This window comes from Pteropus alecto, unplaced genomic scaffold, assembly GCF_000325575.1.
Source record: "Pteropus alecto unplaced genomic scaffold, ASM32557v1 scaffold8, whole genome shotgun sequence".
NCBI classification, from domain to species: domain Eukaryota; kingdom Metazoa; phylum Chordata; class Mammalia; order Chiroptera; family Pteropodidae; genus Pteropus; species Pteropus alecto.
The window spans coordinates 5,044,256-5,057,915 of NW_006494609.1; the positions used below are offsets into that span (position 1 = coordinate 5,044,256).

Consider the following 13,660-nt stretch of genomic DNA (forward strand, 5'->3'; position numbering starts at 1 on the left):
CTTACAATTCCTTATGTTTTTATTTATTTTTTACACCTACAGCACCTGGTCTTCCTAGGTGGTCTCCCATCCAAGTACTAACCAGGCCCGACCCTGCTTAGCTTCCAAGATCAGCTGGGATCGGGCTTGTTCAGGTGGCATGGCCGTAGATCAAATTTTTATTAGCAACAAAGAACAATATTTTTTGTGTTTACATTATAAACATTGGAAAAAACTTAGAGTCTGGTCCTATTTACTAGAAAGGTTATCAAACCCCAAGACAGAAAACAGGCTGCAGGCCAGAATGAGGCAGAGCTTTGGGTAACCAGTGACAAAACTGTCTGTGGTTGGGGGGGAAGGGATGGGTTCCAATATCCTACAGAGACACTGCCAAGATCAGAGAGCTCTACGTCTCCCTAACATTACAGGGACAGAACAATTAAGTCCCTGAGATGGGAACAGACTTGCGGAGTGAAGAATTTGTCACTGGGAGGGATGTTAGAGACCAAAAGCGGATTGGACAGAATGGTAGATAAGGCTTCCTTTTAGCCCCTAGCTAAATTCCAGAGAGCAGCTTGGACTGCAGTTAGAAATGTTTGGTAGTGAGATCTGAAGGGCAGGCAAGCTAACCAAAATCCCCACAGCTTAGCCATAAAGTGAGAAAGGGGACAGGAGAGAATCACTACTTAAGGTTCCAGTTCTAGGCAATAGGAATATTGTTTTCCAAAAATATCTCATACACTTTAAATATTTTAGGACGAGGGTGAAACTAGAAGAGTCCGTCTTTTCATTCACCCATTCAAATATCTTTCACTGAACACTCAATATACACTTAGACTTTCTGCTAGACTCCAGATTCATTAAAGAACAAGACAGTCCCCTCTGTGCAACAATGACCCCTCCACTATGCCTACTCTCATCCACTGCCTTCCACTCCCATGCTTATCTCCCTCTTCTTCCTCCTCAGTTTAGTTCCTGTGAAATGACTTCAGTCAGGGCCAACCTAATACTCTTTTGCTCAGTCACTGAACAAATATTTACTGAGCAGTACACTTTCCAGGCACTAAGCTAGGCACTGGGGATAAAAATGAATAAAACCTCTACAATCCCAAGGATCTCTTAGTGTAGTGGAGAGGCATACAAAGTTACAATGTAATACAGCAGCGGTCCCCAGTCTTTTTGCTCCTTTGAAAATCTAACGCCTGATGATCTGAGGTGGAGCTGAGGCAGCGATGCTAGCACTGGGGAGCAGCTGCAAACACAGATGAAGCTTCGCTCACTGGCTCACTGGCCCACTGCTCACCTGCTGTGCAGCCCGGTTCCTAACAGGTCATGGACTGGTACCAGTCTGCAGCCTGGAGGGGTTGGGGACCCCTGCAATATAGCAAGTATTGTAAAAAGGGTGCTTACCCAGGCAGTGCCTGACAGATAGGTGAGTGGCAATGACAGTCAATTTCAAGTCTTAAGAATACACTATCTTCATGGACATTTTTCCTGAAGATCTTCACAAACCTCTTCTATTAGCACCATAAAGGATAAGTAGAGACTAACAATACCTAGTTGAGATTATACTCTGGATTGCTGGGCTTGAAGTATTCACCAGTTAGATTATGTCTAGCCTCTAGCCTCAAAGAGAAAAATTCAGATTCATGGATTTGTTAATTAGGGATCAGTAAAGATCTTACCAAAAGTAGTCTGGAGTTATCTCAACAATTAGCTAATAAATATCCTTTATTATTTAAGCCTATTTGACGTGAGTCTTCTCCAAACATCCTATATGTTGTTTAAAACAAACAAGGACCATCTAGTCTAGTGCCTACGCAGGCCTTAAGAACACAAGGGAAAAGGCTGGATGCTGCCACTTTCAGAAGTTGACTTTAGAACAATTGTGCATGTTTGTTAAGAGCAATTCTGGCCAACATGGATGTCCAAATACTTTTATATGATGATGATAAAGATGATGAATAACCACATAGATAGCAACAAGGTTCCCAAGTGCCTTACGTATATTTTCTCTTAACTATACCTGCACCTTCTTACAGAAGCTATTATTCTTATTAACACAAAGGCAAAAATGGCTTTCCCAGTTACGGAACCAGTCAGAAGCAGAGCCAGGAAACTGATGCATTAAAGAACAAGATACATTAATGTCTTTGCTAGAGAAGGAAATAACCTCATAAGATATATACAGAAATGGCTGAAACATAACAAAATTGTTTCAAAGCTTAAACTAAGAGAATTTAAAAATCTAAAATAATTCCTGCCTGAAGTGCTGAAAATAGTCACCCTATTTGTAGTTAGGAGTATTTACTTTATAAACCAACAATGCTGTCTTTGCCTCTATTTAATGAAGAAAATTAGGTGAAATAACCTGTTAAAGGTTATTAGACTAGTGAATTGAAAATCTCTGAACCATGATTAATTAAGAGCTTTCTCTACTGTTCATATACGTTATGCTACTATTTGCTCTTTCCTGTTTTTAATGCTATAGACAGGAAGCCACTTCCTTGCTGAAGGCATAAAATGAGATTTCAAGATTAAAGGTACTTGTTTTGCCTAGATCTAAAACTGAGTCATCTATGTCTATATGTGCATATATATATTCACGCTCTCTTTCTGTCTCTGTCTCTCTCTCTCACACACACATACCTGACTGTGAATACTTCAAAATATTGAAAACTTTTCACTATTGTTATTACCACCACTCACAATACCATTCATGTCATAAACCTTTACTGAATGTCTAATACATGCCAAGCCCTCTTCTAGGCACTGGGTATACAATAGAAAAAAAAAGATAACGGATACTAAATGAGAACAATGTATAAAATATAAAGTATGTTAGATAGTAAAAAATGCTAATGGAACAGAAATAAAACAAGAAAGGGAGATGTAAAATGCTGGAGTCATGCTGAAATTTGTCTAGGGTGGCCAGGGTAGAATACAGAAGGTAAAAGAAGCTACAGAAGTATCTCTGACACTACCAGAGGGAAGAGCTTTCCTGGCAGGAGAACAGCAAGTGCCAATGGCAACGAGGCAGGAGTGTACTTGGTGCTGGCTGTGCACCTCTGTATAAACCACTGAACTGTACATTTTAAACAGGTAACTTTTATGGTATGTATATTATACCTTAATAAAGCTATTAAAAAAAATAGATGACCACTGGCCAGGGCTCCACATGTAACACAAAACAATGGAAAGCAGTATTCTTTTAAATCCATAGAACTAAAAAAGACAAACCAATTGGTACTCCTCAGCTTAACACATTAGGCAACTATGCTACATTAATAGTTTCCAAAGACACTGCGAAAATGACAATTATCACTAAATTCTTAGGTAAGCTACTTTTTAAGGAGGTCAAAAATAAAATCCTTCCAAAAACTCCTATAAATGTATTTCAATCAATTTCTGTCTTTTGTATGTTGAAAATTAAACATATCAGGATGTGGACATATAATGTCCCTTCCTACTCTGTGCTATCCCTCCTATTTCTGAATATTTGATCATGAACAAACTATAGAGACAAAATGTTTTAAAGTTTAGTAAATGTGTGGTAACTACCTACCATAATTTACTCCCTAGATTTCTAGGTATTTCCTATCTGAATATTAGAACATTTTCATTAATTCAAGCTTTTGCTTTACCTATCACATACATGTTTCTGGATGATTAGCTTCACGTCTCAAAAAAAAAAAAGAAAGAAAGAAAAAGAAAAGAAATAAACAACAAAGCTGGAAAAACAAATTCTCATCCAAAACAGCACTGTTAACAGAGGATAAAGCAGCAAAGAATTCCAAGAATTTTATACAATCTATATAAAGTAGGACAGATTCTGTGCAAATTCATCTTTATTAGTAGGATCATGTGATTCAGTACTACCCAAAGCAACATATGAAGAACTAGCATAAACAGTGAAAACGGGCTCTCCTTTGTAAAGCAATGAGGAAGAAAACAAGGACATGATTATGAATACCACTCTCATTCAGTGAAATGAGGAAGTGGCAACATTATATTTGCATTTTATGATCCCAAACAAGCACTTTCCCTCACCTCTTTCCAGTGTGACACTTTAAAATTTGCCTATCCCTCTGACTACACCTAATCCAGCATCAGAAAACAAACACGATCTACCATAAGGCTGAATTTTTATAAGAAAATGGCAGAATCTAGCTGTTTTAACTGATGTTATTGACTGTGAAAATCCTATTGAAATAAATTTGAATCAATCAGTACAGTCCTCCTCTGAACAAACTGCAGAGGCAAATGTTCCCCTCTGTCCCATATATTTCATCCTATTCCTCCAAGAACTGTTTCCTGACTCACTCTACGCTACTCAGTTTACTTCTTTGTTCTACATCCGCATACAATTCAATGCACTATTTACCTGTACAGAGCCCATAAGTTTGAAGTGTTTGTTTCCTCAACAAAATTAGAAATTACTTAAGAATAAAATCCATGTTGCAATTTTTTCACACACAACTTAAGTACAGACAGCTAGTCCCAACAATTTATCTTGAAACATGAAACAAGTTCCAAAGACATTGTACTCATTCACAAAAAAAGTAATTCAGATCATCCTCATCTCTTTCTTTCCTCCCATTCATTCATTCATTCAGTCAGTCAGTCATTCATCGCACTTGACAGAGCACCTGCTGTGCAAACTCTATAGTCATTTTCCTGCTCAAAAACTGACCAGGACTCCGCATTGCCTAACGAACTTCTGAGTTTGACATTCAAAACACAATTTCTCATACACCCACATTCCAGGTTCTCCCAAACACTCCTCATGCCTTTGCCTACACTATCCCCTCAGCCAGGAATACTCTCTATACAATCAGCCGTTCCCCCACCCCCACCTCAACATGTCAATTATTACGTCTCTACAGTGTGTTGACATTATGACAGGTTCCTGTAGATAAAGGTTTTCTAGTTTGAATATGTGAATAAAACTTTAGCTCCCATTAATCATAACTGCCATCAACTCAGTCTAGTAGAAAGACATTGGCCTGTAAATAAGTAATTGCAATATCATATAACACAGTAAGTGTAGGTTATAGTAAGTAAGCCATACCTAAGGGATAAAACACACACACACACACACACACACACACAAAATCTCAACATATTATGGATGCACACTAGCCCAAAAGTCTGTTGGGGATATACAGAGGTAGGAAAAAAAGGAGAATCAAAGAAACTTTTAATTTGTTCTGGTTTTCAATGATGAAAATTGGTTCAGCCAACTGGATCGAGTTCTGAATGCAAGGCTTTACTTATATTAGATATTCAAGAAAAAGAAAATACCTTATTAATGAAATTAACTTGTAAGCATTTCAGGACAAGGAGTAGGATGTCCAGCCTGTGCTGGTGCTGGGGAAGGTGCAGAATGGTTAAGATGATAGAGAGGAATGCCTGGATCCTGAGTTCTCGCAGTGCCAGAATCTTCACTCCATATACTGATTGGTTTTGGCTTCCTGGTGCTGGCAAGGTCCTCTCCTCTCCCATGTATCTGGATGCCCTCTTCCCCTTCCACGTACTTGACCACAATCCATTCCTAGTGGTGACCTTGCTGCCACGACATCTGCCTCTCTCCTCTAACACCCCACAAAAGTAAGAGGGATGATGGACAAAAAGAATCTAACTTCTGATTTCCTTTTCTATTCCAGTATATTCCCTGGGCTGGAGGACAACCTCTCTATACCTCACATGCCAAGAACAAACCAGTTTGTTTTTTGTAAAAATCAGACATTTTCACCCGTATTTGTTTTTGAGAACAAGTAATATATGTATATTATACAAAACTCTAGCAGTGCCCAGGAGTATACAGAGCAAAGTGAAGTGCATTAGGTCCCCTTCCCCAGAGACATTATCACCTCTACTTACTGTTACCAACACAAGGCTGTTGTCTACCATAAACAGAGGAGCTCAGCCCCATTCTGCTTTAGTGCTTGTTTGCGGGGAGGAGCTTATTGGTGAACCGGACATCTACGTATAATGGGTCTCTGAGAAACCACGTCATGAGTTCTAAAGCACACAATCTTTTCAGATGACTGCAGACGCAACCTGAGATACAATACAGTATCATGAACAGAAAGAACATGGCTTCTGTGTCCATATATGCCTAGCTCTGAAACTAGGCATCTTAGGAAACATTACATAACTTGTGAATTTTACCATTCTTAGCCATAAAACAAGAATAGATTCTTGTGATGATTAAATTAAAAATATGTTGAATGCTTTAGTCTCTCCATGCCATTAACCTTGTTTTCACCTTTGTGGATGGTTTTCATTTAATTACATCTGGAATATTTTTATTTTAATATGTATTGAAATATCAAAAGAAAAAAATAGGTGAAAATACCAAGATTTCTAAAAAAAATGCTCCCATTTACAGAATTAAAGATTCTCTAATCATTACCTTTTGTTCTTCTCTTTCTGTTGCATGGTGACACTTCTCAATTCTCCAATGCCTCAAGAAATCTCGAAGATATCCAAAGAGGGTGAGTACACCATACCCCACGTAAGTAAGCACAGCAACCAGCATTGGTGTTTCTTCAAAAGCTTCATTAAATGGTCTTTTATATAGCCCTCCATTTTGTGTAACATGATGGATCTAAAAGGGAGATTTAAAATGCTTATTTCAATCACAAGAAAGAGATTTCTACTGAAAAATCTAAGTCCTCACACATTTGTATAACTACATTTTCAGAATTTTCTTAATTAAAAAAAACCCACTAAGATCTAAGCAGGGCATAATTTTTTTCAGTAGAAATAAGTTATATATACCTCAGAGAAACAGCAAAGAAAAACAGAGGGAGATGGACTTTCTAAGAACAATGCCTGATTTCTATCATTATTTGACTTCATGAAATAAATTATAAAATGCCATGGTTGGAGAATATATAATTTCCTTTATTCTAATAAAGAAAACAAAAAAACATAAGTCAACGAAAAGAAAACTTATCCTGAAAAATAGTTTATTAGCTTATAAATGAAATGATCAAAAGTAATTTCAGTTTTAGAATAAAATATTTGTAAATATTTTACTGCTGTATGTTCTTAAACCCTCTCAGCCATTGTATTCCAAATATCGGCATTAGGCCCCTGTGTAAACCCGTGGTTCATACTAGCCTTTCTTGTCAGTAGTAACACAAACAAATTATGCATAAGAGTAAAAAACTTACATAAGAGTGGTCCAGCACTGTTTAAAAGTAGAAAGAAAGTGAAATCCAATACACGGGGAAAAACCATTAGAGTGATCAGTAACTGTCACGAAATTGTTCTGCCTCTTCCTCTAAGTATCCATTCAAACACTGGAAGATTTTCCCTGGTTTCATCCTTTGGGATACTTGAATTTTAACAAATACAAAGCTATTGTACTTCTGATCTCATAAAGCTTTTTACTTTTTGGCCAATTTTAATGGGAATCTTGTTTTACAGAAAAAATCCACTAGAGCAGTTCGTGTTAATTTTAATCTTATTTGAAACAACTGACTGCAGTGAAGAGATGGTTGATCAAAATTTACCATATTTTTCAACTGAGCACTGTATTAGAGTTATCCAAAAAAATAAGTCTTTCTCGCCTTCTAAGGCAACTTGATCAAAGACATCATGTAAACTAATAAGAACAAATTAATAAAAATTTACATAACTATAGAAAGTAATATATATACCCAAGGGCTAAATAAGTTTTAGATTACTGGTAAAGTCCTGGTAATGTCTGTTTGGGAAAACTACTTGAATGCTGCAAGTTAGAACAGTTTGGACAGAAATAGCTGTATTTGAAAAAGGGAAGACATTCACGTAAGCATGATACATGGAATCTGTTGGTAGTGACTCAATTTGATGGCCTAAAGAACTTCTAAGAACTATTCGTACAACTGATTTAGTTCTTCATCAGTCTCTTCTCCAAAGGGGTGGAGGTCTCCGACAATATTTAATATTTAAACTTTTATGCAGGAGTAAAGTTGTAATATGCTTAAAAGAGAATAGCTAGAAAAGAGCCAATATATGAAGACAGAAAATTATTTAAAAACGAATGTAACACATAAATAAGCTATTAAGCTAGACAAAATAAAAAGCACTTAAAACACAAGAAAAATAACATTCTAATCATCTCTTTAAAAAACGATACCTAAAAAATATTTCTACTTTTCTTTCTAAAAAATATTTTGCCACAAGAACACTGTGTTTAATACCAGTACTCAACTCTCCTTAACTCTGAAATTGTTTACACTATTTTCTCACAATTGAACATAAAAGAAGTGAGGCAATTTTAAGACCTCCTAAGTCTAAAATGTGTGGCTGATTTATTTGTCAGGAATGACGTGGGTGGGATCTGTTTAAAAGATATCTGCCTGGATTTGAGACACACCCAAACCAGCAGGACCAAGTAAATGCTTACAGTTGGTTGGACTGCTAGAAAGTTAAATCATTAGTTTGCTTTGAAATACGAAGCAATTCTATCACAGCTGCATTTAAAATTAAATGCATTTTAAAGGAACTGAGATTTAACCACGAAGAAAGTTTCCAAATATGGCCTCAGTCAAAAACATAGCTCACTCTTTGCTTCAGATAATCTGATGTTAATTCCATCTAATGTATTCTTCATTTATTATTGTATTCTTCATTTCTGACCGGTTCTTTTTTATGGTTTCTCTCTCTTTGTGTAAGTTTTCACTGGGTTAATCCAGTCTGCCACTAAGTTCATTTGGCATCGTTATAACCAGTGTTTTGAACTTTGTATCTGGTAAAATGCTTGCCTCCATTTTGTTAATAGTTCTTTTTCTATAATTTTGTCCTGTTCTTTCATTTGGGACACGTTTCTTTGTCTCTTCCTTTTGGCTATCTCCCTGTGTTTGTTTCTATATACTAGGTAGATCTGTCTGGTGCCTGCTGAGTCTGCCCTTTGAGTTTCACTCATGGGGCTGGTTGGATGGAACTCTGGTAAAAAACATAGGTCGCTCTGCAGGGTCAGAATGGAAAGGCCAACTGATATGCAAACCTCTGACAGGTGAAAAAGTCTTAGAACTCAGAACAAAATTACTTGTTCTTCAGGTACTGATGCTAAATTTTCCAACATGATTCAAATAAAAATAATAGTATTACCATCATATGCTTGTATAATACTTCATAAGGGAAAGCACCAGGCTTATTTTATTCATCATTGCACATCTAGCACTCAGGATAGTATTTATTAAGTGCTAACACATAGTAAGTACTCAATAATGTTTCTCTTTATTACTATTAGTATTACAGAAAGTGGCATCTTATAGGAGCTCAATAAATATTTGTTGAATTAATGAAAACTCACATTATGCTCTTTGCTCTTTCAACAAAAAGTACCCTGTCATAAGAGGGGTTAAGTAAGTTGTAGTGATCATACAATTAATATTAGGACATTTTTAGAACCCAGATCTGATATCTTTTAGTTTCAACTGGACTAGAGATCAAGTTCACTCTCAACAAAACATGGGCTATAAACTCATACATTGTATTTCAAATTCTGGATTCTCCATTCAAGAAGGCTCTTAAGAGGCCTTTCATTCATTCTAACTTGAGAACTACACTGTCAACAAAGCAATCAAGAAAAATATAAGCATATCACTCCCTCCAGGTTAAAAAAAATCAGCCTGTTCACATTAAGCAGACAAGGGTGTGACTCTGTTAGTAGGAAATTTAAGAACTCCAAGGAATACCAAGAAGCGCTTACTTGAACAATAATATTATTTTTCAAGAAAATGCAAAAGAAAAAAAGGCAAAGGAAATTTTTTTCAGTCAAGACTATATAAATACATTACCATAAAACACATTAGAGGAAAAGACCAAAAACTCAAACTAAAAAACCATTTTGTTTACATGCCTGTAGGCTATCAACCATATTGTTATAAGGAGCTGAAAAGGCACTCCTGACCAAAGCAATAATGGGACAGTATATAAATCCACAGCCTTCCTATAGGCCAGAACCGTCATCTTCCAGTAATTCGCCAAAATGACCAACACGAAGGGGAGGGTAGAAGCTCCCGCTCTGTGTTCTCCAGGCCTTTCAGAAAACGTGGAGTTGTTCCTTTGGCCGCATGCGTGAGAAACTACAAGAAAGGTGATGTCGCAGACATCTAGGGGATGGGCACTGTTTAAAAGGAAAGCCCCACCACTGTTCCCATGGCAAAGCTGAACTGCCTACAGCGTTACCCGCATGCGGTTGGTATTGTAAACAGGTTAAGGGCAAGGTTCTTGCCAAGAGAATTAATGTACATACTGAGCACATTAAGCACATTAAGCCGAGACAGCTTCCTGAAACGTGTGTAGGAAAATGATCAAAAAAAGAAGAGAGGAAGTGCCCGGGTTCCACTGGGGCGCTGGCCCGCCCCCCCCAGAGCAGCTCACCGCTGAGAGCCGATGGAGAGGGGCCTGTGCTGCGGGAACCCATTCCTGTGCGTTCACGGCACGATGCGTGTAACAATGTAAAAGACCTACGATTCCGTAGAAGTGTGGTGACCCCTCCCCGCCGAAAGAAATATTTAAAGAAAAAAAGATAAAACCATAAACGTTATATGCACTAAAATTGTCTAGAAAGAGCCAAAAGAAACTGGAGTGGGGAGTGAAATGGGTGGAGGACGCACACTTCCTACTTAGAGCCCTCCGACCAATTTAGGTTTCATTTTTAACAAAAAGTTATATATTATTGAATTTTTGTTTATTGTTTTATTTTCTAAGTATTTAAGCCAAATTTTCTCAGATTCACTATTTAGACTAAAACAAAGTTAATAAAAGCAACACACGCCTCTTATCATAGCTTCAGATCATCTCAGTCTACAGCCTCTCCAGAGAAGTCTCATCTACCTGTTAGATCTCAAATGGACTTGACATGCTGATGACTACGCACAAATCTACATTTCGGTCCCTAATTTTTTTCCAGAACTCCAAATTTACATTTCCACCCGCCTTCTACATAGCTCCACTTAGACATCCCGAACTCAACAAATCTAAATCTGAACTCATCTCACCATCCTAACTCCTCCCTCAATTAGCGCCTGATCCTCCTATATTATCTACTTGGTTGACAAAATTACCATGCAGTCTACCCAGTCTTCCAAGGTTGAAGTCATCTTTCGCTCCACCTTATTTTCTGGCTTCCGTCTAGACCTACTAGTGAATTTTCATGCCTTAGTTCAAGATCTCCTTGTGGGGCACCAGGGAATTTTAAGAAGGCTGGAAATGTTCTACATCTTGAGAGAGCTATTAGAGACACAGTACACACACAGGTAAAAAGTCATGGAGCTGTTCACCTAGCAAACTTTATGCACTTAACCAAATGTATGTTGTCCCTCGATTAAAAACAAACAAACAAATAGATTAGTGGTTACCAGAGGGTAGGGGAAAAGGAGAAGAAAGAGGTATATGGGGTAAAAGGGGTCAAAAAGAAAAAAATAAAAAATAAAATAAAAAAAAACGAACAAACGAACCTTACTGCCTCTTCCTTAGGTGGACTATTGCAACATCCTTCCCATCAGGTCTCCCTGCCACCAAGACCCTCCCCACACTCCAATTATCCTTCCAGTCACACTAAAGTCCTTACCATAGTCTTTCCAAAAAGAATCCTCCCCTAGAAGGAGTGAAAACCTTCTAATAGTGGTTAAGTCAGTAAGTAGTGTCCAATATTGAAAAGTCAAGAAGCAGTAATACGACCATGTCAGTTGGAAATGTGAAGGTAAACTCCAAAAGAATCTGCTAAAATAGAAGGCAGATGCCTCTGCAGATGGAGAAAAGGGGTAGAAGAGAGCAGAAACTGCTATATGTTTCAAAACAAGCCATGTGGAATGGTCTGATGCTTAAAACCATGAGCTAGCTAAAGGTAAGGGGTTGCTAGGAATTCTTGGACCACAACTATTTTGGCTGTGAAAGTGCACTATTTTCAAGACGAGGAAAGAATGACTCCAAAAGTGATCCAGAGATCATCAGGGTTCTCTACTAGATTTCAAAGGGGGAACTTGCCTTGAATTCAACAGTTCAGAGCCTCAGAGTAGCAGCGTGGAGAATGGGGGTAGAGGGGTGGGGAGGTGAGGGGAGGGCACACAACCCAATGGATCCAGAGGGCAGAGCACAGAAACAAAGAGCATTACTCTTGAACCTTAAGATCTCATGAATTTGCCTTGCTAAACTTTGAACTTGACTGAGATCTGTGACCCTTTCTTTCTTCTGATCTCTCCCTTTTGGAATGAAAATGTCTATCCTCTGCCTGTCCTATCATGGTATTTTGAAAGTGCATACCTTATATGTTTTCATAGGTTCACAGCTGGAGAGGAATTCTGTCTCACGATGAAATTATCTTGCATCTCACTCATATCAGATTTTGCTGATATTTATATAAGACTCTGGACTTTAGATTTCACAGTTGATGCTGGAATGAGTTAAGACTGGGAGCTGTTGGGATGGAATGAATATTCTGCATGCAGGAAAGACATGATTTTTGAGAACTCATGGACAGAATGTTATAGGATGAATGTTTGTGTTCCCCTTCCCCCGACCAAATTCATATGCTGAAGCCTTAACGCTCCAGTGTGACAGTATCTGAAGGTGGGGCCTTTGGGAGGTAATTAGGTTTTGATTAGGTCATGAGATGGGACCCTCATGATATCATTAGTACTCTTTTAAAAAGAGAAGGCAGAGATCTGCACTGAGGAAAGGTCATGTGAGCACAGTATTAGAGAGAGGCTGTCTACAAGCCAGGAAGAGGACCCGCACCAAGAACTGAATCTGCCAGCACCTAGATCTTGGACTTTCTGGCCTCCAAATCTATAAAAAACAAATGTCTGTTGTTTAAGCCACCCAATCTATGGTATTTTGTTACAGCAGCTCGAACTAAGACAGAAGTAAAGGGACGTAATGCATACAACATACTCTCAACATACTGGTTCAGGAAAAAAATAACATGTGTGGATGTATATGCATATATCTAAAGAGAAAGATGGAGAATTTTTTTCATGAACCATCTGTGAGTCAGTTGCAGTCATCATGTACCTTTACCTTTTAATTCTTCAGTGTGTATGTCTTAAAAATAAAAACATTCTCTAATACAATTACAGAACAATGATCGAAATCAGGAAATTGACAGAATACTAATAACTAGCCTGAAGACTTTTATTTAGATTTTGCCGACTGTCCTAATGATGTTTATAGCAAAAGAAAGTCCTGGGTCATATGTTACTTTCTATTTCTTCAGTTTCAGAAAAGAAAAAGAGTTAAGTTTTGATTTCACTGTAAACTGATGGATGGAATGATCCTAAGCAGAGGTTTCACAAATCCCATGAAAGAACACAAAGTAACTATCTAATGACGCAATAATGAGGAAGTGATTATTGGGAAACAGATGCATACATTTCTGATATGAATACAAAACCACTTAGGCATTTTTTTTTTTTTTTAAGAAAATAAACACATTCCTGCTTGAATGTGACAGTAGGATGACAAAACCTGCCCCATCCCCACAGAATTTGCCTAATCTGGTAGACAGACTGAAACATTATAAAAAAAAAAAGTAATGTCCAATATGAACCACCCATTATTATTTGGCAATCAAAGGACTGTTATCATGCCTTTCCCATTAAATAAACCCTATTTATTTTCAGTGCTATATTCTGTAGTTCCTTAAAAGAAGTTGTGCTGAATCAGTCTTTTCTTG

General features: G+C 37.6%; 1 protein-coding gene and 1 pseudogene across 1 annotated transcript in view; both read right to left on the reverse strand.

Annotated features, from left to right (window-relative positions):
* Nucleotides 1–13,660, reverse strand: part of SPTLC2 (serine palmitoyltransferase long chain base subunit 2) — an 80,777-nt gene that overhangs the window by 56,549 nt on the left and 10,568 nt on the right. Inside the window, exon 2 of the mRNA XM_006925486.3 lies at nt 6,398–6,592. Within this exon, the coding sequence (XP_006925548.3) occupies nt 6,398–6,592 (195 nt within the window). The remainder of the gene's footprint in view (nt 1–6,397; nt 6,593–13,660) is intronic.
* Nucleotides 34–151, reverse strand: LOC112473730 (annotated as a pseudogene).